This window comes from Choloepus didactylus, chromosome 25 (genome assembly GCF_015220235.1).
Source record: "Choloepus didactylus isolate mChoDid1 chromosome 25, mChoDid1.pri, whole genome shotgun sequence".
NCBI lineage: Eukaryota > Metazoa > Chordata > Mammalia > Pilosa > Megalonychidae > Choloepus > Choloepus didactylus.
In genome coordinates, this window is record NC_051331.1 from 1939269 (window position 1) to 1963398 (window position 24130).

General features: G+C 53.4%; 1 protein-coding gene across 1 annotated transcript; it reads right to left on the minus strand.

Moving 5' to 3' along the window:
• Positions 1-21: 21 nt before the first annotated feature.
• TMEM161A (transmembrane protein 161A) lies at positions 22-23617 on the minus strand. Its single transcript, XM_037818001.1, has 12 exons — positions 23557-23617; positions 21892-21995; positions 21465-21545; positions 21178-21275; positions 20943-21096; positions 20464-20615; positions 12923-12983; positions 1086-1229; positions 927-1004; positions 681-855; positions 497-593; positions 22-410 (listed from the first exon to the last, which is right to left on the minus strand). The coding sequence occupies exons 1-12, from the start codon at positions 23557-23559 to the stop codon at positions 157-159; spliced, it is 1401 nt and encodes a 466-aa protein (XP_037673929.1). The 5' UTR covers positions 23560-23617; the 3' UTR covers positions 22-156.
• Between the last annotated feature and the right edge of the window lie 513 nt (positions 23618-24130).

The following is a 24130-nucleotide window of genomic DNA, read 5'->3' on the forward strand; positions in this document are numbered from 1 at the left end:
AGGACCCTCCTGCCACCAGGACCGCAGCACAGTCTCCAGGCAGCAGCCAGCTCCACAGGGCTCCGCTCAGGCACGGTGGCGAGGAGGTCTGGGGTGGCGCAGCCGAGGCCCAGTCTGGTGCAGGTGGGGAAACTGAGGCCACAGGGGGCCCGGGAGCTAGGTGCCTGCCAGCTGCTGGTGGAAGTAGAGGCCAAAGAGGCTGGCGAGCAGCTGGCAGGCGGCCGTCCACCAGATGAGGAAGGCCAGGACGCCACGGCAGAACAGGGGTGTCAGGAAGCCGCCCAGGGCCCCCGCGATCCGGGCCGCCGTCCGCCGGGCCTCGTCCTCCTCGGTGCCAAGGGGGCCAGCGCTGGCCAAGGGCGGGGTGGGGGGCGGTGGGGGTGCCGGGCTGAGGCCCCAGGAGTAGCCACCTGCGAGAGGGGGAAAGAGGAGGGAGTTGGGGGCCCCAGGGGCAGCCCCCCGCCCCCACCGCCCACCGCCCCCCGCGCCCACTCACCCAGTGCCTGGAGCAGCAGGGTGCAGTTGAGGGTGAGCACGAGTGGCGCCAGGTACTGCAGGCTCACCACGGGCAGGTAGCAGGAGACTCGGACCACCTGGGGCAGAGGGCAGGGGGCAGGGCTGCCTCGGGGCCGGGGGGCAGCACCCACGACCGTGCCCCGGCCCCCTGGCCCCACCCGTACCTGCTGCTGGAGCTCGCGGGCCTCGATGCGGCCGGCCTCCCGCCGCAGCTGCTCCACGCGGGCCCGGGCCAGGCCCAGGTAGGCCTGCAGGTGAGGCCGCGTCACCGCCAGCCGCAGCAGGCTCAGCCCCAGCAGCACCCAGAGGCGCAGCGCGTCAAAGCCCGCGTCCGACAGCCTGCGGGGGGCGGGAGGCTAGTGGGCGTCCTCCCTCCCCGGCCCTCCCTCCGCCCCCACCCCGGCACGCACAGGAGGTCACGCGCGACGGGCTTGGTCCAGAGCCACAGGATGACGAGCGGTGACAGGAAGCTGAGGTGCAGCAGGAGCCTGTGGGCGAGGGGGCAGCTGAGGCGGCTGACCCCTAACCCCCGACCCCACCCCTCCACACCCGGCCGGCCCCCACGTAACTGCAGCACAGGCCGGTGCTCCGCCATGGCCAGCGCGTCGCGGTGCGTCTGAGCCAGCCGCAGGCCCGGGAAGGTGAGGCAGGCGCCCAGCACGGAGCCCACGGCCACCAGGGACAGGCGGACGGCCAGCTTGACCAGGGGTGCCCTGCACGGGAGGGCGGGAGGGCGAGCCCCAGGGCCGTCAGCATCCTCCCCTCCCCGTGCAGCAGGGCGACCGTCCACGGGATCCGGGAGGCCCCCACCCGACACCATCCCCAGGCCCCACACCCATGGGACCCCAGCCCGACCCCAGCCCCCAACCCCGGCCCCCAGCTCCACGCCTCCAGGAGGCCCCCACCCCGACCCTGTCTCCCAGCCCCATGCTCCCGGGAGGCCCCGACCAGCTCACCCCATCCTCAGGCCCGGGAGGCCCCCAGCCCAACCCTGTCCCCAGGCCCCACACCCATGGGACCCCAGCCCGACCCCGGCCCCCAGCTACACAACTCCCGGGAGGCCCCCACCAGACATCGTCCCCCGGCCCCACGCTCCCAGGAGGGCTCCGACCAGCTCACCCCATCCTCAGGCCCAGGAGGCCCCAGCCCAACCCTGTCCCCAGGACTCACACCCAGTCCCAGCCCTGCTTCTTCAGAAGTGGCTCCAAGCTCTGGGTGAGGCTGTCCAGGCCTGGGGAAGACATGGAGAGGACGCTGTGGGGCCCTCCAGACCTCCAACCTCTCTGCCCCCCACATAGCAATGAGCTGAAAGGAGGCCAGGCCCGGTGCCAGGGCTCCAGGCAGAGACTGCTGAACAGGGCAGGGGGCCACAGGGCCTGAGCGTCCTGGATCCATGGAAGGGCTCCAGGCAGGAGAAAACCTAAATCCTCTGGGCAGGCAGGTATTTCCTATCCAGTCCCCCAGCTACTGGGCGCAGCCACATACGGCTCACAGCCAAAGGTGACCAAAAGCACAAGGAAACAAACCACCATAAGAGAGAGTCAGAAGGCAAACCCAAGGACAAGTTTAGACCCCTAAGATCTGAGACTGGCTTCTTCAGTTACAAGTGAAATGACTAAAGAAATAGGGTAAAATTTAAGGAGAACAAAGGAAGGGGGAGTTTGTATCGCAAAAAAAAAATTTTTAAATAATAAGTGTGGGGATGCAACATGGTACAAATTGACTAATTTGGTCTCGTTTTTACAGAACTAAAGGCATAACGACCAACTTATGAGTTGCCGGTCACATGCTTGGCACTTTTTACAAATGGCCTCACACGATTCTTACCACAACCCACAAAAACAAACAAATGATGCAATTCCCCAAGGATCTCAGAAATTGGCATTAATTACATGTGAAATGGCTAAGGAAATAATAGATGGGAGCACAGAACAAGCAAGAGGTTGTTCTAAACAGAACTGAAACAGCTGAAGGAGGGATGCATGAACTGGAAGTCAGCTTGTAGAAATCACTCAGATTCCAACCAAGGAAGACAAGAAGATGGAAATATGAAGGGAAGGCTAACAGATGAGGACTGAATAGAAAGTCCAGCATAAGTGAAATCAGGGCCCCAGCGGGAGAAGAGAGAGAGAACAGAGGAGAGGAGAGGCCTGCAGGATGGACAACACACAAAGTAGATCAAACCAGACAGATAAACAGAAATCCATACCTAGACAGACTGGAGCAAAACCGACAGACACCAATAACAGAGATGGCAAAGCAGTCGGGGAGTTGGTCAGATCACCTATAAAGGAACAACATTAGGCAGACAGGGGAAAAGGTACCGAGCAAACTGTCAGAGGGGAGAAGGCGGTCAAATATGTCAGTAACCACAATAAATGTAAGTGGGCTAGACTCTGAAGTTAAACAACAAAAGACTGTCAGACTCTACTGAAAATATCCACTGTATCTTCTTCGAAGGAGATATACTCAAGAAACAGTCACTGGAAGGGTGAAAGAAAACAGATGTTAAAATGATAAAGCAAATACTAGTCAAAAGAAAACTGGAAAGGCTATTTTCATAACAGACAAGTAGATCAAGATAAAAACATTATTAGGACAAAAGGCTGAATCCTCAGGAAGATACAGCCATTCTCAACTTGCAAACACCTTACAAATAGCCTCACAGTTTGTAACGAAAATATTGACAGAACTACCCAGAGAAATTCAGAACCCCACCATCACGAGGGAGATTAACCTCCCCAATACTGACATGTCAAAGACACCAAAAAGAAAGATGGAGATTTGAATTTATTGGACATACAGATGCATATACCATTCAATATACATTCTTTAACAGCACACAAAATATTCGTAAGAAATGATCACTTTCTAGACCAGAAGACAAATCTTACCAAATTTCAAAGAATCTATATCAACACTGATACATGACTCACAGAATTAAACAGAAATCACAATAGAAGTTCAAAGAAACACCAGAACTATCAAAACACAGTCAAGACTTCAGCAGTACACAAAAGGGGAGTTGGTATTCACAGCTTTAAAAGCTCATCTTAGAAAATCTGAAGTGGGACCCAGAAGGGAAGTGAGAGGTTGGGAGGTGCCACCACATGCCTCGCCACGTGACAAACGAAGGACAAATGATTGCCGGCGGCCGGCCCAGAACGCCACCACCTTTGGGGAGAAAGCGCTGCCGTGAGGGCGCCTTAATTTGGACTTTCTTTTAGCCTCAAAACTGTGAGCTAATACACTCCCACTGCTTAAGACGGGGTGGGGGGGCTTCTCTTAGAAAAGGCTGAAAACCAATGAGCTCAGAATTCAATTAAGAATCCAAACAGGCAGCCCAGCGGTGCGGCCGTAACGTCCTGAGGAGCTGGTAGCACAAAAGGCAGAGAAGGGGGAAGAATCAGAAAAGAAGAAAAAAGACAAAAAAGAATTCATCACTCACTAAAATGCAAATGTTTAACAAAATTTGATTCCTACTCTGTACACAAAAATTAACTGCTGGGGGTTTAAGGGCTTATGTAAAAGGCAAAACTAGAAAAATTTCATAAGAAATAAAGAACATCTTTTCTGCTCTTAGGAAGGGAAAACATTTCAAGACAAAATTCCAGGAAAGCAATGAACCTGTGTTCATTGAGATATGAGAGATAATGGCTGCAACTTTATGATTCAAGTGGCCTCAATAAAAGTGTGAGCGCACGTGTGTGTGTGTGCACAGAGAAAAACCATGCACATGGTGGTAAGCTAAATCTGGGTCTATTAGAAGATTCTCCCAACTTTTTTGGAGATTTGACAATTTTCAAAATAAAATGAGGAAAAAATTTTATAACACACACACACACACACGCAGAAACTAGAGAGAGAAAAAAAGGCACAACAAATTGGGATCTGATCAATTCCAGTATGTGCATGTTTTTCCCTTGCTTTCACTCCCCTGAATTTGGGATACACCTGGCAATGGAAGGTGTGTGAACAGTTTGAGGACTGGGACTTATCTTTTATTGTAGTCCATAAATAATGGCATGTCAGATTGACAGAATGAAGTATGTGCAACGCAAGTTAATGAAGGATCAGTATCCATCATATATAAAGAAATACCACAAATCAACAAGAAGAAAAGCCATGTGGCCCAAAAGGGAAAATAGGCAGACAACGTGGAAGGCATTTCATGGAAGGGTCAAGGGCTACCAAATAAACAGGAGAACCCTCAGCCTCCCTGTGGTCAGACGAGCACGGGCTGCCCTGAGGATGCGGCCTCACCAGCCGGGCAGGAGCTGAGCACTTTCCCAAGAGATGGAGTCACCCCAACCTCGGGGCCCCTGGGAGGGGGTACAGTCATCACCCCTTCATGAACAGGGAGGACTGAGGCATAGAGATCTGTCGAGCAGCGTGATTTTAAATATGGAACGACGGGGAGAACGGGAGAAGGCAAAGCTGAAGGGGCTGGCAGGCTGAGGGGTGTGCTGGAGAAACAGGGAGTGCCACCAGGCAGAGACACGACGTGACCCAAACCATGTTCCTAAAGATCAACTCACAGAACACAGAAGGAGTCAAACGGTAAACTATAAACTGCCTGTCGCACACAAAGGCTACTTTCCTTAATATATAAAGAGCTCCTGCAAATCAGAAGAAATTACAAGGGAAATCAGTACATATCCCAAGATGAATGAAAAACGAGAACACAACGCATCAAAACTTACAGGATGTGCTGAGAGGGAAACGTATAGCCATAAACACCTACATTCAACAGAAGAAAGAGCTAAAACCAAAGAACTAACTGCACAGCTGTAGAAAACTAGAGAAAGAAGAGCAAACTAATCCCAAAGCAAGCAGAAGGAAAGAAATAAAGATTAGAGGGAAATAAATGAAATTGAGAATTAAAAAACAAGAGAGAATCAATAAAATCAGAAGTTGGTTCTTTGAGATCAATAAAATTGACATACCCTTACCTAGACTGAAAAAAGACGAAAACGAGAGAAGATGCAAATAAATTGGATCAGAAATTGGGGGAAGGGGGGTCGTTCTTTTGTTCCCTAAAGACACAAAAAGATCAAAAGGGGATACTGTGAACACTTCTATGCAACAAGCTAGACAAGGTAGATGAAATGGACAACTTCTTAGAAACACAGACTCAAGAAGAAACAGAAGACCTCAAAAAACGATCACAAGCAGAGACTGAATCAGTCAACAAAGCCCTCCCAACAAAGAAAAGCCCAGGCCAGATGGCTTCACAGGGAATTCTACCAAAAATTCCAACAAGAGTTAGTTCCAATCCTGCTGAAACTCTTCCAGAAAAATTAAGGAGAAGGGAACACTCCCTAACTCATTCTACGAGGCCAACATCACCCCAATACAAAGCCAGATAAAGACACTGCAAGAAAACAAAACTACAGACCAGTTTCTCCAATGAATATAGATGCAAAAATCCTCAACAAAATACTTGCAAATCAAATCCAACGGTACATAAAGAAGTACACAACCATGATCAAGTGGGTTTTATTCCAGGTATGCAAGGGTGGTTCAACACAAGAAATTGACCTAATACACCACATTAACAAATTGAAGTGGAAAAAACACATGATCACCTATTGACGCAGAGAAGAAAAGACATTTGACAAAACTCAGCATACCTTTCTTGATAAAAGCACTTCAAAAGGTGGGAATTGAAGGAAACTTTCTCAATATGATAAAGGGCATATATGAAAAACCCTGAGAGGCTAAAAATTTTCCCTCTAAGATTGGGAACAAGGACAAGGATGCCCACAGTCACTACTTATTAGTCAACATTGTGCTAAAGGTTGCTAGCTAGAGCAATTTGGCAAGAAAAAGAAACAAAAGGCATCCAAATCAGAAGAGAGAAGTTAAAACACTTACTATTTGCAGATGATAGGATTCTATACCTAGAAAGTCCCCCAAATCTAAAACAAAGCTACCTAGACCTGATAAGTGAGTTCAGCAAAGTGGCGGGATCCAAGATCAACATGTGAAATCAGAAGTGATTTTTATACCATAGTAAAGAGATATCCGAGGAGGAAATCAAGACAAAATTTCCGTTACAATAGCAACTAAAAGAATCAAGTATCTAGGAATAAACTTAACTAAGGATGTAAAAGACCTCTACGCAGAAAATTACAAAATTTCACTAAAAGAAATCAAAAGAGGACTTAAATAGGTAGAAAGATATTCTGTGTTCAAGGATAGGAATGCTAAATGTCATTAAGATTCAACGCAATTTCAATCAAAATTCCAACAACCCTACTTTGCAGGCTTGAAACAGCTAGTATCAAATTATTTGGAAGGGAAACGGGCCTCGAATTGCCAAAAACATTCTAAAAAGAATGAAGTGGGAGCACTTGCACTTTCTAACTCTGAAGCTTACTGTAAAGCCACAGTAGTCAAAACAGCATGGCACTAAAACAAAGACAGACATACTGACCAATGGAAAGATATCAAGAGTTCAGAAACAGACCCCCAGATCTATCGCTGACTGATATTTGACAAGGCCCCCAAATCCACTCAATTGGGACAGGCAGCATCTTCAACAAGTAGGGCTGGGAGAACTGGATATCCACATCCAAAAGAACGAAAGAGGACCCCTACCTCACACCCTATACGAAAATTAACCCAAAGTGGATCAAAGACGTCAACATAAGAGACAGCACCATAAAACTCCTAGGAGATAATGTAGGGAAACATCTTCAACACCTAGTATTAGGAGATCACTTATTAGACCTTGCACCCAAAGCACAAGCAACAAAGAAAAATAGATAAATGAGAACTCCTCAAAATTGAAGACTTCTGTGCCTCAGAGGACTTCGTCAAAAAGGTGCCAAGGCAGCCAACTCAATGGGAAAAAATATTTGGAAGCAATGTATCTGATAAAGTTTTGATATCCAGAATATGTAAAGAAATCCTGCAACTCAACAATAAGAACGCAAACGACCCCATTAAAAATGGGCAAAACTTGAATAGGTATTTTCCAGGGAAGAAATACAGATGGCTAAAAAGCACAAGAAAAGATGCTCAACATCAGTAGCTATTAGGTAAATGCAAATCAAAACCACAATGAGATAGCATCTCACACTTAGGAGAATGGTGGCTATTTACCAAACAGAAAACTGCAAGTGTTGGCGAGGACGTGGAGAAACAGGAACGCTCATTCACTGCTGGTGGGAATGCAAAATGGTGCAGCTGCTGTGGAAGACAGTTTGGGGGTTCCTGAGGAAGGTTACGACCCAGCAATCCCACTACTAGATATACTCAGAAGATCTGAAAGCAGCGACGCAAACAGACACTGCACACCAATGTCCACAATGGCATCATTCACAGTTGCCAAGAGATGGAAACAATCCAAGTGCCCATCAACAGAGGAGGAGTGGATAACAAATGTGTATACACGGGACGGAATATTACTCAGCAGGAAGAAGGAACGAAGTCCTGAAGCACATGACGTGGATGAACCTTGAGGACAGTATGTTAATGAAATAAGTTAGCTACAAAAGGACAAATATGTAATCTCAGTACTAGGAACTAATCATAAGTGAACTAAGAGAGCTAAAATCTAGAACATGGGTTATGAGGAAGTAGCATAAGGCCAGAGAATGGGGAGTGGATGCTGAATTTGTGCAGAATTCTTAAGATAGGTTGAATGTAAATGTTTGGAAACAGATAGCGGTGATGGAGCCCGTTATTGTGAATATAATTACTAGTGTGTGGTGTGTGTGTGTGTGTGTGTGTGTGTGTGTGGTGGAAAGGGGACGTTTAGCGTCATGTGTGTCCCCAGAAGGAAAGCTGGAGGTAAAGCTGGGAACGTATAACACAGTGAACCTTGTGGGGGACAATGCCTGTGATTAACTGCACAAATATAAACAGGTTCTTTCATGAACTAGAGCAAACGTACGACAGAATTGCAAGGGCTGCTTGGGGAAAATGCACCTACTGCGAACTACAGACCAGAACTAACAGTAGAATCTTAATATTCTTCTGTCCACAGTAATGAACGCACACCAGTGCTAGGGGTCCGATAAAACGGGGCAATAAGGCGTAACGGGAGTTTTTAGAGGTGGTTTCTGTCTGTTTGTTGGTTAGGTTTTGAGTGATGACTGCACAACTATATGATGACACTGGGAACCATCGGTTGTAGACTTTGGATGGATCGTGTGGTGCGTGAATACATCGCAATAAAACCGTGAGTAAAAATAAAAGGGGGGGACAACAATGGAGGAGAAAACTGGGTCAAAGAAAGGAACACAGCCCTCTCCAGTGGGCAGTGCAAGTGGCTCTGCAGTGTATGAACGACGGGTGAGCCAAGAGGACAAGCCCGTGGTGACCGAGCGTGTGGGCAAGGCTGGCCCCAGCCCTTTCCTGGAAGGTGATCTGTGGTCCTGTCGCAACCACATGACCGTCCCGCAGGGACAGGACACACAGACGTCAATGTCCACACACGGGAGCGCGGTTAAATAACCGTGGGATGTCCACACCATGCCGCTAGGTGTGGACACTCCTACAGGGCAGCAGGGATGACCTCAAGATGTAGCATTTCGAACAAAAAAAGCCAGGTGTGGGCCAGCCGCGCTCCGTTTCATCTGAGAAAAGGGCCTCCCTGTTTCCTGGGAGGCGCCGACCCTGCACCCTCGTCCTTATGCCTGCGTGCTGGGCCTGCCCCTGGACTGAACTGGGAGTGTGACGCCTGACGCGCCCCACGGGGGCACCCACCTGGCTCCAGGCCCCACTCGAGCATCTCCTCTCCCCACACCTGCGCCAGCAGGGCCAGGAGCAGGAAGAGGAGGGCGAAGACGAGGCAGACAGAAGAGCTCTCGCCGCCCCCCTCCACGCCGAAGTAGAGCCGCGTCACCGTCAGGAGCACCTTGCTGGCGGGGAGCTGAGGAGGCTGCTGCGAGATGGGGACCCCCACCTGCCCCCCACCTCCACCCCCGCCCGACCCAGCAGAAGCTGTGGGGCGCCTGGGAGGAGCCGGGATCCCCAGACCCCAGAGCAGAGAGGGAGGACGTGAGCGAACGGGTCTCCGCAGGCCATGGTGGCCCATTGAACAGTGGCTTTGTGCCCCCCACCCATCGAGGGGTTCCCCAGGGCGCCTCCCGGGACCCTAGGAAAGCCTCAGAGTCCGGATGGTGTCCAGGAACCCGAGGGGGCTCCACGGCGGGGTGGTGGGCGGGGTCCCGCGGAAGGATACACAGAGCAAGCGGCGGCCAGCAGGCACCAGCAGGCAGCCAGGCTGCCCCCCGTGGCTGGGCCCAGCGCGTGATAGGCCTCGGTGAGCAGGTACACGCCACCCCGCGTACACAGCAAAGTCCACGAACCACTGGTACTCTGGAAGAAGCGCAGGGCTGCGGGGACACGCGGTCATCCCCGGCCGACCCAGGAGGGGGACACACGGGGCGTCAGGGGCCGGGCCCGGCCGTACCGAGGGCGTCGACGGCCGTGAGGGGGCAGGTCTCCAGCTGGAGGGGGACGTCTCGGGCACGACAGCGGCTTCTCCCGCCGAGGCCATTGGCCCACCTGGGGGGGCAAGAAGCGGACGGAGCAGCATATACAGCCCCCCGTCCCACCCCCAGCCTGGCATGCAAGCCCCACCAAGCCATCCTCCCGTGCTGGGGGGCTGACACCCCACCCAGGGCTGGCCCACACACAGACGCCGAAGAGCACTGGGGTGAGGGACGGCGACGCTTGAGGCACCCGGTGGTGCTCACTCACACGCTCCTTCCTGCCGCGGGTCTCTGCTTCCCATCCAGGGCCCGGAGCTGCTCCTCGGACGGCTGTTTGTACCGGAACAGGCTGAGGGGAGGCCGGCAGACATGGGGGATCGAGGCAGGGACCCCAAAACATGGGGCTGGAGCAGGGGGAGGGGTGGGCAGCCAGAATGGTGAAACCCAAGAGGGGTCCTGGGGAGACAGAGGCCACAGACCCCGGAATCTGCTCGTCAGCTTTGCAGGGGAGCAGGGAGGGGCGATTTGGGGGTAGCGAGTTCATGGCTCCCCCCAGATCCCCAGGCAGGCAGGAGACCCGAACCAAGCCAACAAGCAGGGTGGGAGGGGAGCAGACCCTGAGACGGTAGGCGGGATGTGCAGGGCCGCAGGGACGGGCCTGGGGGAACCCCCGCCCCCCGCTCCGGCGTCACCTGCCATTGCAAGCAGCACCGCGAAGGAGCAGTGTGGGCCCAGCCGGTGCATGACGGCAGCGGCCAGCAGCGTCCCCACCAGCTGCACTCCCAGCACCGCCTGGAGGACAGGGCGGCACCTCGCAGCAGCTCCTCCGGAACCCGAGCCCAGGGCACTCACCCCTGGGCTATTTATAGAGAAGCCCGGGCAGAGCGGGGAGACAGGCTCCCTGGTTCCAGCTGTTCAGCCCATCTTGGGTTGGGAGAAGGGGGCGAGAGGAGGGGGGGCGAGGGAAGGGGAAACCCCCAAGCAATGGCCCCCACTTGTCCCTACCCCTGCCCTCGGCCCCTCACAAGGTTAGAAAGCCGGAGTCCCCCTATGGCCGGAGCTCAGGCAGTAGAAACACTGGCTATGCTGAACTGGGTCTCAGTGGACCTCTGCCACAGGCTCTTAGGTATTAACCTCTGGGCCCATCTGGATATGGGCACTTCCTGCTTTGTCCTGCCCTTTCCTGTCTCGTCCTGGATGGAGGTTACTTAATACTAAAATGGATTTGCATGAATAAAACAGTCCTTAAGTCAGGGAAGAATGAGCTAGTGGGTTGTGACTCAGGACCCAGCACTTCTCTTTTGGGGTGACAGAGAGAAGGCACACCCGGAGGGCACCGCTGCTGTGGGAAGCACCCCTAGACCATGAGACCCCCAGCGCTAAGGAAACTGGGGTGCCACCTCCCATCAGCTTACAGGGGTGCCGTGCCCCAGCGGCTGCTCCACCAACCCAGCCCCCCAAAACCCCAAAGAGGCCCCTGCAGCCCCAACCTCTCTGCTGAACCCCAACCCCACATTTCATCTGCCCCCTGGAGACCCCCCACCGGCCCATCCAGTCCCCCAGGGGGCCACCCGCCCCTAGTGATAGGGCCAACACCTCCCCCCTCCCGTCCTCCTCGGTGCCAAGGGGGCCAGCGCTGGCCAAGGGCGGGGTGGGGGCGGTGGGGGTGCCGGGCCGAGGCCCCAGGAGTAGCCACCTGCGAGAGGGGAAAGAGGAGGGAGTTGGGGGCCCCAGGGGCAGCCCCCGCCCCACCGCCCACCGCCCCCCGCGCCCACTCACCCAGTGCCTGGAGCAGCAGGGTGCAGTTGAGGGTGACACGAGTGGCGCCAGGTACTGCAGGCTCACCACGGGCAGGTAGCAGGAGACTCGGACCACCTGGGGCAGAGGGCAGGGGGCAGGGCTGCCTCGGGGCCGGGGGCAGAACCCCACGACCGTTGCCCCGGCCCCTGGCCCCACCCGTACTGCTGCTGGAGCTCGCGGGCCTCGATGCGGCCGGCCTCCCGCCGCAGTGCTCACGCGGGCCCGGGCCAGGCCCAGGTAGGCCTGCAGGTGAGGCCGCGTCACCGCCAGCCGCAGCAGGCTCAGCCCCAGCAGCACCCAGAGGCGCAGCGCGTCAAAGCCGCGTCCGACAGCTGCGGGGGGCGGGAGGCTAGTGGGCGTCCTCCCTCCCGGCCCTCCCTCCGCCCCCACCCCGGCACTCACAGGAGGTCACGCGCGACGGGCTTGGTCCAGAGCCACAGGATGACGAGCGGTGACAGGAAGCTGAGGTGCAGCAGGAGCCTGTGGGCGAGGGGGCAGCTGAGGCGGCTGACCCCGACCCCCGACCCCACCCCTCCACACCCGGCCGGCCCCCACGTAACTGCAGCACAGGCCGGTGCTCCGCCATGGCCAGTGCGTCGCGGTGCGTCTGAGCCAGCCGCAGGCCCGGAAGGTGAGGCAGGCCCAGCACGGAGCCCACGGCCACCAGGGACAGGGGGACGGCCTGCTTGACCAGGGGTGCCCTGCACGGGAGGGCGGGAGGGCGAGCCCCAGGGCCGTCAGCATCCTCCCCTCCCCGTGCAGCAGGGCGACCGTCCACGGGATCCGGGAGGCCCCCACCCGACACCATCCCCAGGCCCCACACCCATGGGACCCCAGCCCGCCCCCCGCCCCCAACCCCGGCCCCCAGCTCCACGCCTCAGGAGGCCCCCACCCCGACCCTGTCTCCCAGCCCCATGCTCCCGGGAGGCCCCGACCAGCTCACCCCATCCTCAGGCCCGGGAGGCCCCCAGCCCAACCCTGTCCCCAGGCCCCACACCCATGGGACCCCAGCCCGACCCCGGCCCCCAGCTCCACAACTCCCGGGAGGCCCCCACCTGACATCGTCCCCCGGCCCCACGCTCCCAGGAGGCTCCGACCAGCTCACCCCATCCTCAGGCCCAGGAGGCCCCCAGCCCAACCCTGTCCCCAGGACTCACACCCAGTCCCAGCCCTGCTTCTTCAGAAGTGGCTCCAAGCTCTGGGTGAGGCTGTCCAGGCCTGGGGAAGACATGGAGAGGACGCTGTGGGGCCCTCCAGACCTCCAACCTCTCTGCCCCCCACATAGCAATGAGCTGAAAGGAGGCCAGGCCCGGTGCCAGGGCTCCAGGCAGAGACTGCTGAACAGGGCAGGGGGCCACAGGGCCTGAGCGTCCTGGATCCATGGAAGGGCTCCAGGCAGGAGAAAACCTAAATCCTCTGGGCAGGCAGGTATTTCCTATCCAGTCCCCCAGCTACTGGGCGCAGCCACATACGGCTCACAGCCAAAGGTGACCAAAAGCACAAGGAAACAAACCACCATAAGAGAGAGTCAGAAGGCAAACCCAAGGACAAGTTTAGACCCTAAGATCTGAGACTGGCTTCTTCAGTTACAAGTGAAATGACTAAAGAAATAGGGTAAAATTTAAGGAGAAACAAAGGAAGGGGGAGTTTGTATCGCAAAAAAAAAATTTTTAAATAATAAGTGTGGGGATGCAACATGGTACAAATTGACTAATTTGGTCTCGTTTTTACAGAACTAAAGGCATAACGACCAACTTATGAGTTGCCGGTCACATGCTTGGCACTTTTTACAAATGGCCTCACACGATTCTTACCACAACCCACAAAAACAAACAAATGATGCAATTCCCCAAGGATCTCAGAATTGGCATTAATTACATGTGAAATGGCTAAGGAAATAATAGATGGGAGCACAGAACAAGCAAGAGGTTGTTCTAAACAGAACTGAAACAGCTGAAGGAGGGATGCATGAACTGGAAGTCAGCTTGTAGAAATCACTCAGATTCCAACCAAGGAAGACAAGAAGATGGAAATATGAAGGGAAGGCTAACAGATGAGGACTGAATAGAAAGTCCAGCATAAGTGAAATCAGGGCCCCAGCGGGAGAAGAGAGAGAGAACAGAGGAGAGGAGAGGCCTGCAGGATGGACAACACACAAAGTAGATCAAACCAGACAGATAAACAGAAATCCATACCTAGACAGACTGGAGCAAAACCGCAGACACCAATAACAGAGATGGCAAAGCAGTCGGGGAGTTAGGTCAGATCACCTATAAAGGAACAACAATTAGGCAGACAGGGGAAAAGGTACCGAGCAAACTGTCAGAGGGGAGAAGGCGGTCAAATATGTCAGTAACCACAATAAATGTAAGTGGGCTAGACTCTGAAGTTAAACAACAAAAGACTGTCAGACTCTACTGAAAATATCCACTGTATCTTCTTCGAAGGAGATATACTCAAGAAACAGTCACTGGAAGGGTGAAAGAAAACAGATGTTAAAATGATAAAGCAAATACTAGTCAAAAGAAAACTGGAAAGGCTATTTTCATAACAGACAAGTAGATCAAGATAAAAACATTATTAGGGACAAAAGGCTGAATCCTCAGGAAGATACAGCCATTCTCAACTTGCAAACACCTTACAAATAGCCTCACAGTTTGTAACGAAAATATTGACAGAACTACCCAGAGAAATTCAGAACCCCACCATCACGAGGGAGATTAACCTCCCCAATTACTGACATGTCAAAGACACCAAAAAGAAAGATGGAGATTTGAATTTATTGGACATACAGATGCTATACCATTCAATATACATTCTTTAACAGCACACAAAATATTCGTAAGAAATGATCACTTTCTAGACCAGAAGACAAATCTTACCAAATTTCAAAGAATCTATATCAAACACTGATACATGACTCACAGATTAAACAGAAATCACAATAGAAGTTCAAAGAAACACCAGAACTATCAAAACACAAGTCAAGACTTCAGCAGTACACAAAAGGGGAGTTGGTATTCACAGCTTTAAAAGCTCATCTTAGAAAATCTGAAGTGGGACCCAGAAGGGAAGTGAGAGGTTGGGAGGTGCCACCACATGCCTCGCCACGTGACAAACGAAGGACAAATGATTGCCGGCGGCCGGCCCAGAACGCCACCACCTTTGGGGAGAAAGCGCTGCCGTGAGGGCGCCTTAATTTGGACTTTCTTTTAGCCTCAAAACTGTGAGCTAATACACTCCCACTGCTTAAGACGGGGTGGGGGGCTTCTCTTAGAAAAGGCTGAAAACCAATGAGCTCAGAATTCAATTAAGAATCCAAACAAGGCAGCCCAGCGGTGCGGCCGTAACGTCCTGAGGAGCTGGTAGCACAAAAGGCAGAGAAGGGGAAGGATCAGAAAAGAAGAAAAAAGACAAAAAAGAATTCATCACTCACTAAAAATGCAAATGTTTAACAAAAATTTGATTCCTACTCTGTAACACAAAAATTAACTGCTGGGGGTTTAAGGGCTTATGTAAAAGGCAAAACTAGAAAAATTTCATAAGAAAATAAAGAACATCTTTCTGCTCTTAGAGAAGGGAAACATTTCAAGACAAAATTCCAGGAAAGCAATGAACCTGTGTTCATTGAGATATGAGAGATAATGGCTGCAACTTATATTCAAGTGGCTCAATAAAAGTGTGAGCGCACGTGTGTGTGTGTGCACAGAGAAAACCATGCACATGTGGTAAGCTAAATCTGGGTCTATTAGAAGATTCTCCCAACTTTTTTGGAGATTTGACAATTTTCAAAATAAAATGAGGAAAAATTTTATAACACACACACACACACACGCAGAAACTAGAGAGAGAAAAAAAGGCACAACAAATTGGGATCTGATCAATTCCAGTATGTGCATTTTTTTTCCCTTGCTTTCACTCCCCTGAATTTGGGATACACCTGGCAATGGAAGGTGTGTAACAGTTTGAGGACTGGGACTTATCTTTTATTGTAGTCCATAAAATAATGGCATGTCAGATTTGACAGAATGAAGTATGTGCAACGCAAGTTAATGAAGGATCAGTATCCATCATATATAAAGAAATACCACAAATCAACAAGAAGAAAAGCCATGTGGCCCAAAAGGAAAATAGGCAACAACGTGGAAGGCATTTCATGGAAGGGTCAAGGGCTACAAATAAACAGGAGACCCTCAGCCTCCCTGTGGTCAGACGAGCACGGGCTGCCCCTGAGGATGCGGCCTCACCAGCCGGGCAGGAGCTGAGCACTTTCCCAAGAGATGGAGTCACCCCAACCTCGGGGCCCCTGGGAGGGGGTACAGTCATCACCCCTTCATGAACAGGGAGACTGAGGCATAGAGATCTGTCGAGCAGCGTGATTTTAAATATGGAACGACGGGGAGAACGGGAGAAGGCAAAGCTGAAGGGGCTGGCAGGCTGAGGGGTGTGCTGGAGAAACAGGGATGCCACCAGGCAGAGACACGACGTGACCCCAACCATGTTCCTAAAGATCACTCACAGAACACAGAAGGAGTCAAACGGTAAACTATAAACTGCCTGTCGCACACAAAGGCTAATTTCCTTAATATATAAAGAGCTCCTGCAAATCAGAAGAAATTACAAGGGAAATCAGTACATATCCCAAGATGAATGAAAACGAGAACACAACGCATCAAAACTTACAGGATGTGCTGAGAGGGAAACGTATAGCCATAAACACCTACATTCAAACAGAAGAAAGAGCTAAAACCAAAGAACTAACTGCACAGCTGTAGAAACTAGAGAAAGAAGAGCAAACTAATCCCAAAGCAAGCAGAAGGAAAGAAATAAAGATTAGAGGGGAAATAAATGAAATTGAGAATTAAAAAACAAGAGAGAATCAATAAAATCAGAAGTTGGTTCTTTGAGATCAATAAAATTGACATACCCTTACCTAGACTGAAAAAGACGAAACGAGAGAAGATGCAAATAAATTGGATCAGAAATTGGGGAAGGGGGGTCGTTCTTTTGTTCCCTAAAGACACAAAAAAGATCAAAAGGGGATACTGTGAACACTTCTATGCAACAAGCTAGACAAGGTAGATGAAATGGACAACTTCTTAGAAACACAGACTCAAGAAGAAACAGAAGACCTCAAAAAACGATCACAAGCAGAGACTGAATCAGTCAACAAAGCCCTCCCAACAAAGAAAAGCCCAGGGCCAGATGGCTTCACAGGGAATTCTACCAAAAATTCCAACAAGAGTTAGTTCCAATCCTGCTGAAACTCTTCCAGAAAAATTAAGAGAAGGGAACACTCCCTAACTCATTCTACGAGGCCAACATCACCCCAATACAAAGCCAGATAAAGACACTGCAAGAAAACAAAACTACAGACCAGTTTCTCCAATGAATATAGATGCAAAAATCCTCAACAAAATACTTGCAAATCAAATCCAACGGTACATAAAAGAAGTACACACCATGATCAAGTGGGTTTTATTCCAGGTATGCAAGGGTGGTTCAACACAAGAAAATTGACCTAATACACCACATTAACAAATTGAAGTGGAAAAAACACATGATCACCTATTGACGCAGAAAAGACATTTGACAAAACTCAGCATACCTTTCTTGATAAAAGCACTTCAAAAGGTGGGAATTGAAGGAAACTTTCTCAATATGATAAAGGGCATATATGAAAAACCCTGAGAGGCTAAAAATTTTCCCTCTAAGATTGGGAACAAGACAAGGATGCCCACAGTCACTACTATTAGTCAACATTGTGCTAAAGGTGCTAGCTAGAGCAATTTGGCAAGAAAAAGAAACAAAAGGCATCCAAATCAGAAGAGAAGAAGTAAAACACTTACTATTTGCAGATGATAGGATTCTATACCTAGAAAGTCCCCCAAAATCTAAAACAAAGCTACCTAGACCTGATAAGTGAGTTCAGCAAAGTGGCGGGATCCAAGATCAACATGTGAAATCAGAAGTGATTTTTATACCATAGTAAAGAGATATCCGAGGAGGAAATCAAGACAAAATTTCCGTTTACAATAGCAACTAAAAGAATCAAGTATCTAGGAATAAACTTAACTAAGGATGTAAAAGACCTCTACGCAGAAAATTACAAAATTTCACTAAAAGAAATCAAAAGAGGACTTAAATAGGTAGAAAGATATTCTGTGTTCAAGGATAGGAATGCTAAATGTCATTAAGATTCAACGCAATTTCAATCAAAATTCCAACAACCTACTTTGCAGGCTTGAAACAGCTAGTATCAAATTTATTTGGAAGGGAAACGGGCCTCGAATTGCCAAAAACATTCTAAAAAGAATGAAGTGGGAGCACTTGCACTTTCTAACTCTGAAGCTTACTGTAAAGCCACAGTAGTCAAAACAGCATGGCACTAAAACAAAGACAGACATACTGACCAATGGAAAGATATCAAGAGTTCAGAAACAGACCCCCAGATCTATCGCTGACTGATATTTGACAAGGCCCCCAAATCCACTCAATTGGGACAGGCAGCATCTTCAACAAGTAGGGCTGGGAGAACTGGATATCCACATCCAAAAGAACGAAAGAGGACCCCTACCTCACACCCTATACGAAAATTAACCCAAAGTGGATCAAAGACGTCAACATAAGAGACAGCACCATAAAACTCCTAGGAGATAATGTAGGGAAACATCTTCAACACCTAGTATTAGGAGATCACTTATTAGACCTTGCACCCAAAGCACAAGCAACAAAAGAAAAAATAGATAAATGAGAACTCCTCAAAATTGAAGACTTCTGTGCCTCAGAGGACTTCGTCAAAAAGGTGCCAAGGCAGCCAACTCAATGGGAAAAAATATTTGGAAGCAATGTATCTGATAAAGTTTTGATATCCAGAATATGTAAAGAAATCCTGCAACTCAACAATAAGAACGCAAACGACCCCATTAAAAATGGGCAAAAACTTGAATAGGTATTTTCCAGGGAAGAAATACAGATGGCTAAAAAGCACAAGAAAAGATGCTCAACATCAGTAGCTATTAGGTAAATGCAAATCAAAACCACAATGAGATAGCATCTCACACTTAGGAGAATGGTGGCTATTTACCAAACAGAAAACTGCAAGTGTTGGCGAGGACGTGGAGAAACAGGAACGCTCATTCACTGCTGGTGGGAATGCAAAATGGTGCAGCTGCTGTGGAAGACAGTTTGGGGGTTCCTGAGGAAGGTTACGACCCAGCAATCCCACTACTAGATATACTCAGAAGATCTGAAAGCAGCGACGCAAACAGACACTTGCACACCAATGTCCACAATGGCATCATTCACAGTTGCCAAGAGATGGAAACAATCCAAGTGCCCATCAACAGAGGAGGAGTGGATAAACAAAATGTGTATACACGGGACGGAATATTACTCAGCAGGAAGAAGGAACGAAGTCCTGAAGCACATGACGTGGATGAACCTTGAGGACAGTATGTTGAATGAAATAAGTTAGCTACAAAAGGACAAATATGTAATCTCAGTACTAGGAACTAATCATAAGTGAACTAAGAGAGCTAAAATCTAGAACATGGGTTATGAGGAAGTAGCATAAGGCCAGAGAATGGGGAGTGGATGCTGAATTTGTGCAGAATTCTTAAGATAGGTTGAATGTAAATGTTTGGAAACAGATAGCGGTGATGGAGCCCGTTATTGTGAATATAATTACTAGTGTGTGTGTGTGTGTGTGTGTGTGTGTGTGTGTGGTGGAAAGGGGACGTTTAGCGTCATGTGTGTCCCCAGAAGGAAAGCTGGAGGTTAAAGCCTGGGAACGTATAACACAGTGAACCTTGTGGGGGACAATGCCTGTGATTAACTGCACAAATATAAACAGGTTCTTTCATGAACTAGAGCAAACGTACGACAGAATTGCAAGGGCTGCTTGGGGGAAAATGCACCTACTGCGAACTACAGACCAGAACTAACAGTAGAATCTTAATATTCTTCTGTCCACAGTAATGAACGCACACCAGTGCTAGGGGTCGATAAAACGGGGGCATAAGGCTACGGGATGTTTTAGAGGTGGTTTCTGTCTGTTTGTTGGTTAGTTTTGAGTGATGACTGCACAACTATATGATGACACTGGGAACCATCGGTTGTAGACTTTGGATGGATCGTGTGGTGCGTGAATACATCGCAATAAAACCGTGAGTAAAAATAAAAGGGGGGGACAACAATGGAGGAGAAAACTGGGTCAAAGAAAGGAACAACAGCCCTCTCCAGTGGGCAGTGCAAGTGGCTCTGCAGTGTATGAACGACGGGTGAGCCAAGAGGACAAGCCCGTGGTGACCGAGCGTGTGGGGCAAGGCTGGCCCCAGCCTCTTTCCTGGAAGGTGATCTGTGGTCCTGTCGCAACCACATGACCGTCCCGCAGGGACAGGACACACAGACGTCAATGTCCACACACGGGAGCGCGGTTAAATAACCGTGGGATGTCCACACCATGCCGCTAGGTGTGGACACTCCTACAGGGCAGCAGGGATGACCTCAAGATGTAGCATTTCGAACAAAAAAAGCCAGGTGTGGGCCAGCCGCGCTCCGTTTCATCTGAGAAAAGGGCCTCCCTGTTTCCTGGGAGGCGCCGACCCTGCACCCTCGTCCTTATGCCTGCGTGCTGGGCCTGCCCCTGGACTGAACTGGGAGTGCGATGCCTGACGCGCCCCACGGGGGCACCCACCTGGCTCCAGGCCCCACTCGAGCGTCTCCTCCCGCACCACCTGCGCCAGCAGGGCCAGGAGCAGGAAGAGGAGGGCGAAGACGAGGCAGACAGAGCGCTCGCCGCCCCCCTCCACGCCGAAGTAGAGCCACGTCACCGTCAGGAGCACCTTGCTGGCGGGGAGCTGAGGAGGCTGCGAGATGGGGACCCCCACCTGCCCCCCACCTCCACCCCCGCCCGACCCAGCAGAAGCTGTGGGGCGCCTGGGAGGAGCCGGGATCCCCAGACCCCAGAGCAGAGAGGGAGGACGTGAGCAGAACGGGGGTCTCCGCAGGCCAATGGTGGCCCATTGAACAGTGGCTTTGTGCCCCCCACCCATCGAGGGGTTCCCCAGGGGCGCCTCCCGGGACCCTAGGGAAAGCCTCAGAGTCCGGATGGTGTCCAGGAACCCGAGGGGGCTCCACGGCGGGGCGGTGGGCGGGGGTCCCGCGGAAGGATACACAGAGCAGGCGGCGGCCAGCAGGCACCAGCAGGCAGCCAGGCTGCCCCCCGTGGCTGGGCCCAGCGCGTGACAGGCCTCGGTGAGCAGGTACACGCCACCCGCGTACACAGCAAAGTCCACGAACCACTGGTACTCTGGGAAGAAGCGCAGGGCTGCGGGGACACGCGGTCAGCCCCGGCCGACCCAGGGAGGGGGACACACGGGGGGCGTCGGGGGCCGGGCCCGGCCGGTACCGAGGGCGTCGACGGCCGTGAGGGGGCAGGTCTCCAGCTGGAGGGGGACGTCTCGGGGCACAGACAGCGGCTTCTCCTCGCCGAGGCCATTGGCCCACCTGGGGGGGCGAGAAGCGGACGGAGCAGCATGGCAGCCCCCCGTCCCACCCCCAGCCTGGCACGCAGCCCCACCCCAAGCCTCCCGTGCTGGGGGGCTGACACCCCACCCAGGGGCTGGCCCCACACAGACGCCGAGAGCACTGGGGTGAGGGACGGCGACGCTTGAGGCACCCGGGGTGCTCACTCACCGCTCCTTCCTGCCGCGGGGTCTCTGCTTCCCAGCCAGGGCCCGGAGCTGCTCCTCGGACGGCTGTTTGTACCGGAACAGGCTGAGGGGAGGCCGGCAGACATGGGGGATCGAGGCAGGGAGCCCCAAAACATGGGGCTGGAGCAGGGGGAGGGGTGGGGCAGCCAGAATGGGAAACCCAAGAGGGGTCCTGGGGAGACAGAGGCCACAGGACCCCGGAATCTGCTCGTCAGCTTTGCAGGGGAGCAGGGAGGGGAAATTTGGGGGGTAGCGAGTTCATAGCTCCCCCCAGATCCCCAGGCAGGGCAGGAGACCCGAACCAAGCCAACAAGCAGGGTGGGAGGGGAGCAGACCCTGAGACGGCAGGCGGGGTGTGCAGGGCCGCAGGGACGGGCCTGGGGGACCCCCGCCCCCCGCTCCGGCGTCACCTGCCATTGCAGAGCAGCCAGCGGGCGAAGGAGCAGTGTGGGCCCAGCCGGTGCATGAGGGCAGCGGCCAGCAGCGTCCCCACCAGCTGCACTCCCAGCACCGCCTGGAGGGACAGGGCGGCACCTCGCAGCAGCTCCTCCGGAACCCGAGCCCAGGGCACTCACCCCTGGGCTATTTATAGAGAAGCCCGGGCAGAGCGGAGAGACAGGCTCCCTGGTTCCAGCTGTTCGGCCCATCTTGGGTTGGGAGGACGGGGGCGATGGGGAGGGGGGGGCGAGGGAAGGGGACAACCCAAGCAATGGCCCCCACTTGTCCCTACCCCTGCCCTCGGCCCCTCACAAGGTTAGAAAGCCGGAGTCCCCCTATGGCCGGAGCTCAGGCAGTAGAAACACACTGGCTAGTGCTGAGACTGGGGTCTCAGTGGACCTCTGCCACAGGCTCTTAGGTATTAACCTCTGGGCCTCATCTGGATATGGGGCACTTCCTGCTTTGTCCCTGTGCTCGTCCTGGATGGAGGTTAACTTAATACTAAAATGGATTTGCATGAATAAAACAGTCCTTAAGTCAGGGAAGAATGAGCTAGTGGGTTGTGACTCAGGACCCAGCACTGTCTTTTGGGGTGACAGGAGAGAAGGCACACCCGGAGGGCACCGCTGCTGTGGGAAGCACCCCTAGACCATGAGACTCCCTCAGTGCTAAAGGAAACTGGGGTGCCACCTCCCATCAGCTTACAGGGGTGCCGTGCCCCAGCGGCTGCTCCACCAACCCAGCCCCCCAAAACCCCAAAGAGGCCCCTGCAGCCCCAACCTCTCTGCTGAACCCCAACCCCACATTTCATCTGCCCCCTGGAGACCCCCACACCGGCCCATCCAGTCCCCCAGGGGGCCACCCGCCCCTAGTGATAGGGGCCAACACCTCCCCCCTCCCTGCCCCCCACGTCCCCCCCCAGCCCCTCCCCGGCCCGCATTGGCCCCGGTGCTGTCCGGCTCCCCCACCAGCCGGGGATCCCCCCGAGCCTCAGGAGATGGCGTGGCTGTCACCAACCCCAGTGCCCCCGCACCCAGGACAGGATGGAGGGAGAGGAGGGTCCTCGCGCCCCCCACAACTCCCGCCACCGTCTGCAGGGGCCTGGAAGCACCTCTGGGCCCCCCCAGCTCACGCCCTTCCCGGGGCGCACGTCCCCGCTGACAGCGAGGCGACCCCCCCTTCTCCCCCTCAGGGAACCCCCGACCCCCTCCCTCGGCTCAGGTCGGACCCCTCGGGGTCGGGGAACCCCGCTAAGTCTGCGGGGCACCCAGTGGGCGGCCAGAGCCGCTGGGGACCCAGGGGGCACCCGGGCCGTCCTCGCCCACCCGGGGGGCCCTTCCCCGCGCTCCCCCGAGACCCCCTCCGTGGGACCAAGACCACTCGGGCTAGACCCCAAATCCCCCTAGAGGGTCCCCAGATTCGCGCCCCGAACCCCCAGAACGCCCAAGGGCTGCCAGGTCCCCAGCGCGACCCCCGAGCCCCTCCAAGGCCCCCAGAGAGACGCCCCCCCCAGCGCGACCCCGACTCCCCCAGGGCAGCCAGCTCTCGCGGAGGTACCCCCGAGTTCTCCGCACCTCCCTGGAACCCCTCCCCGGAGCCCCGACCCCCGGGAGCCCGCGGCCCGGGACCCCGCTCACCATGGCGCCGGCCCGGAGCGCAGTGCGCGGACCCTCGGGTCTGGGGGCGCCTCGCGGGGAGCCGACCAATGAGAGCCCGAGGGAGCTCTGACGAGCAACTCGCTCGACCAATAGGCAGGCTGGGAGCCAGGGCAAGCCGCGAGGAAAAAGGGGGAGGAGAGCGCGGCGCCTTGCGGTGCATGCCGGGAGTTGTAGTCCGACGCAGCCGGGAGAGCGGGGACCGGGGTTCGAGTCCCGGCTGTGTCCGGGAGGCGTTTGCGGCCCCCAAACCGGGAGCTTCCCCTCGCTGAGACTCAGTCTCCTCGCCTGCACCTATGTCGCAGGCCTGCGGCTAGATCATCCATGCAGCCACGCGCTGTCTCCAAACAAACCATTCTGAGCTCTAGGCTTGGCTTATCCTCTCATCCCCCTCCCCCCTCAAGAACATTCCAATGGCTCCCACTGACTAGACCCCTAAGTGCTCAGACTCGATTCAGCCCCCTGGGCAGGACTTAAATCCACCGCCAGCATGACAATCCAGCTGGACACCACCATGTCCCCTCAGACCTCCTGGCGTTTGTAAACGCTGCCCCCA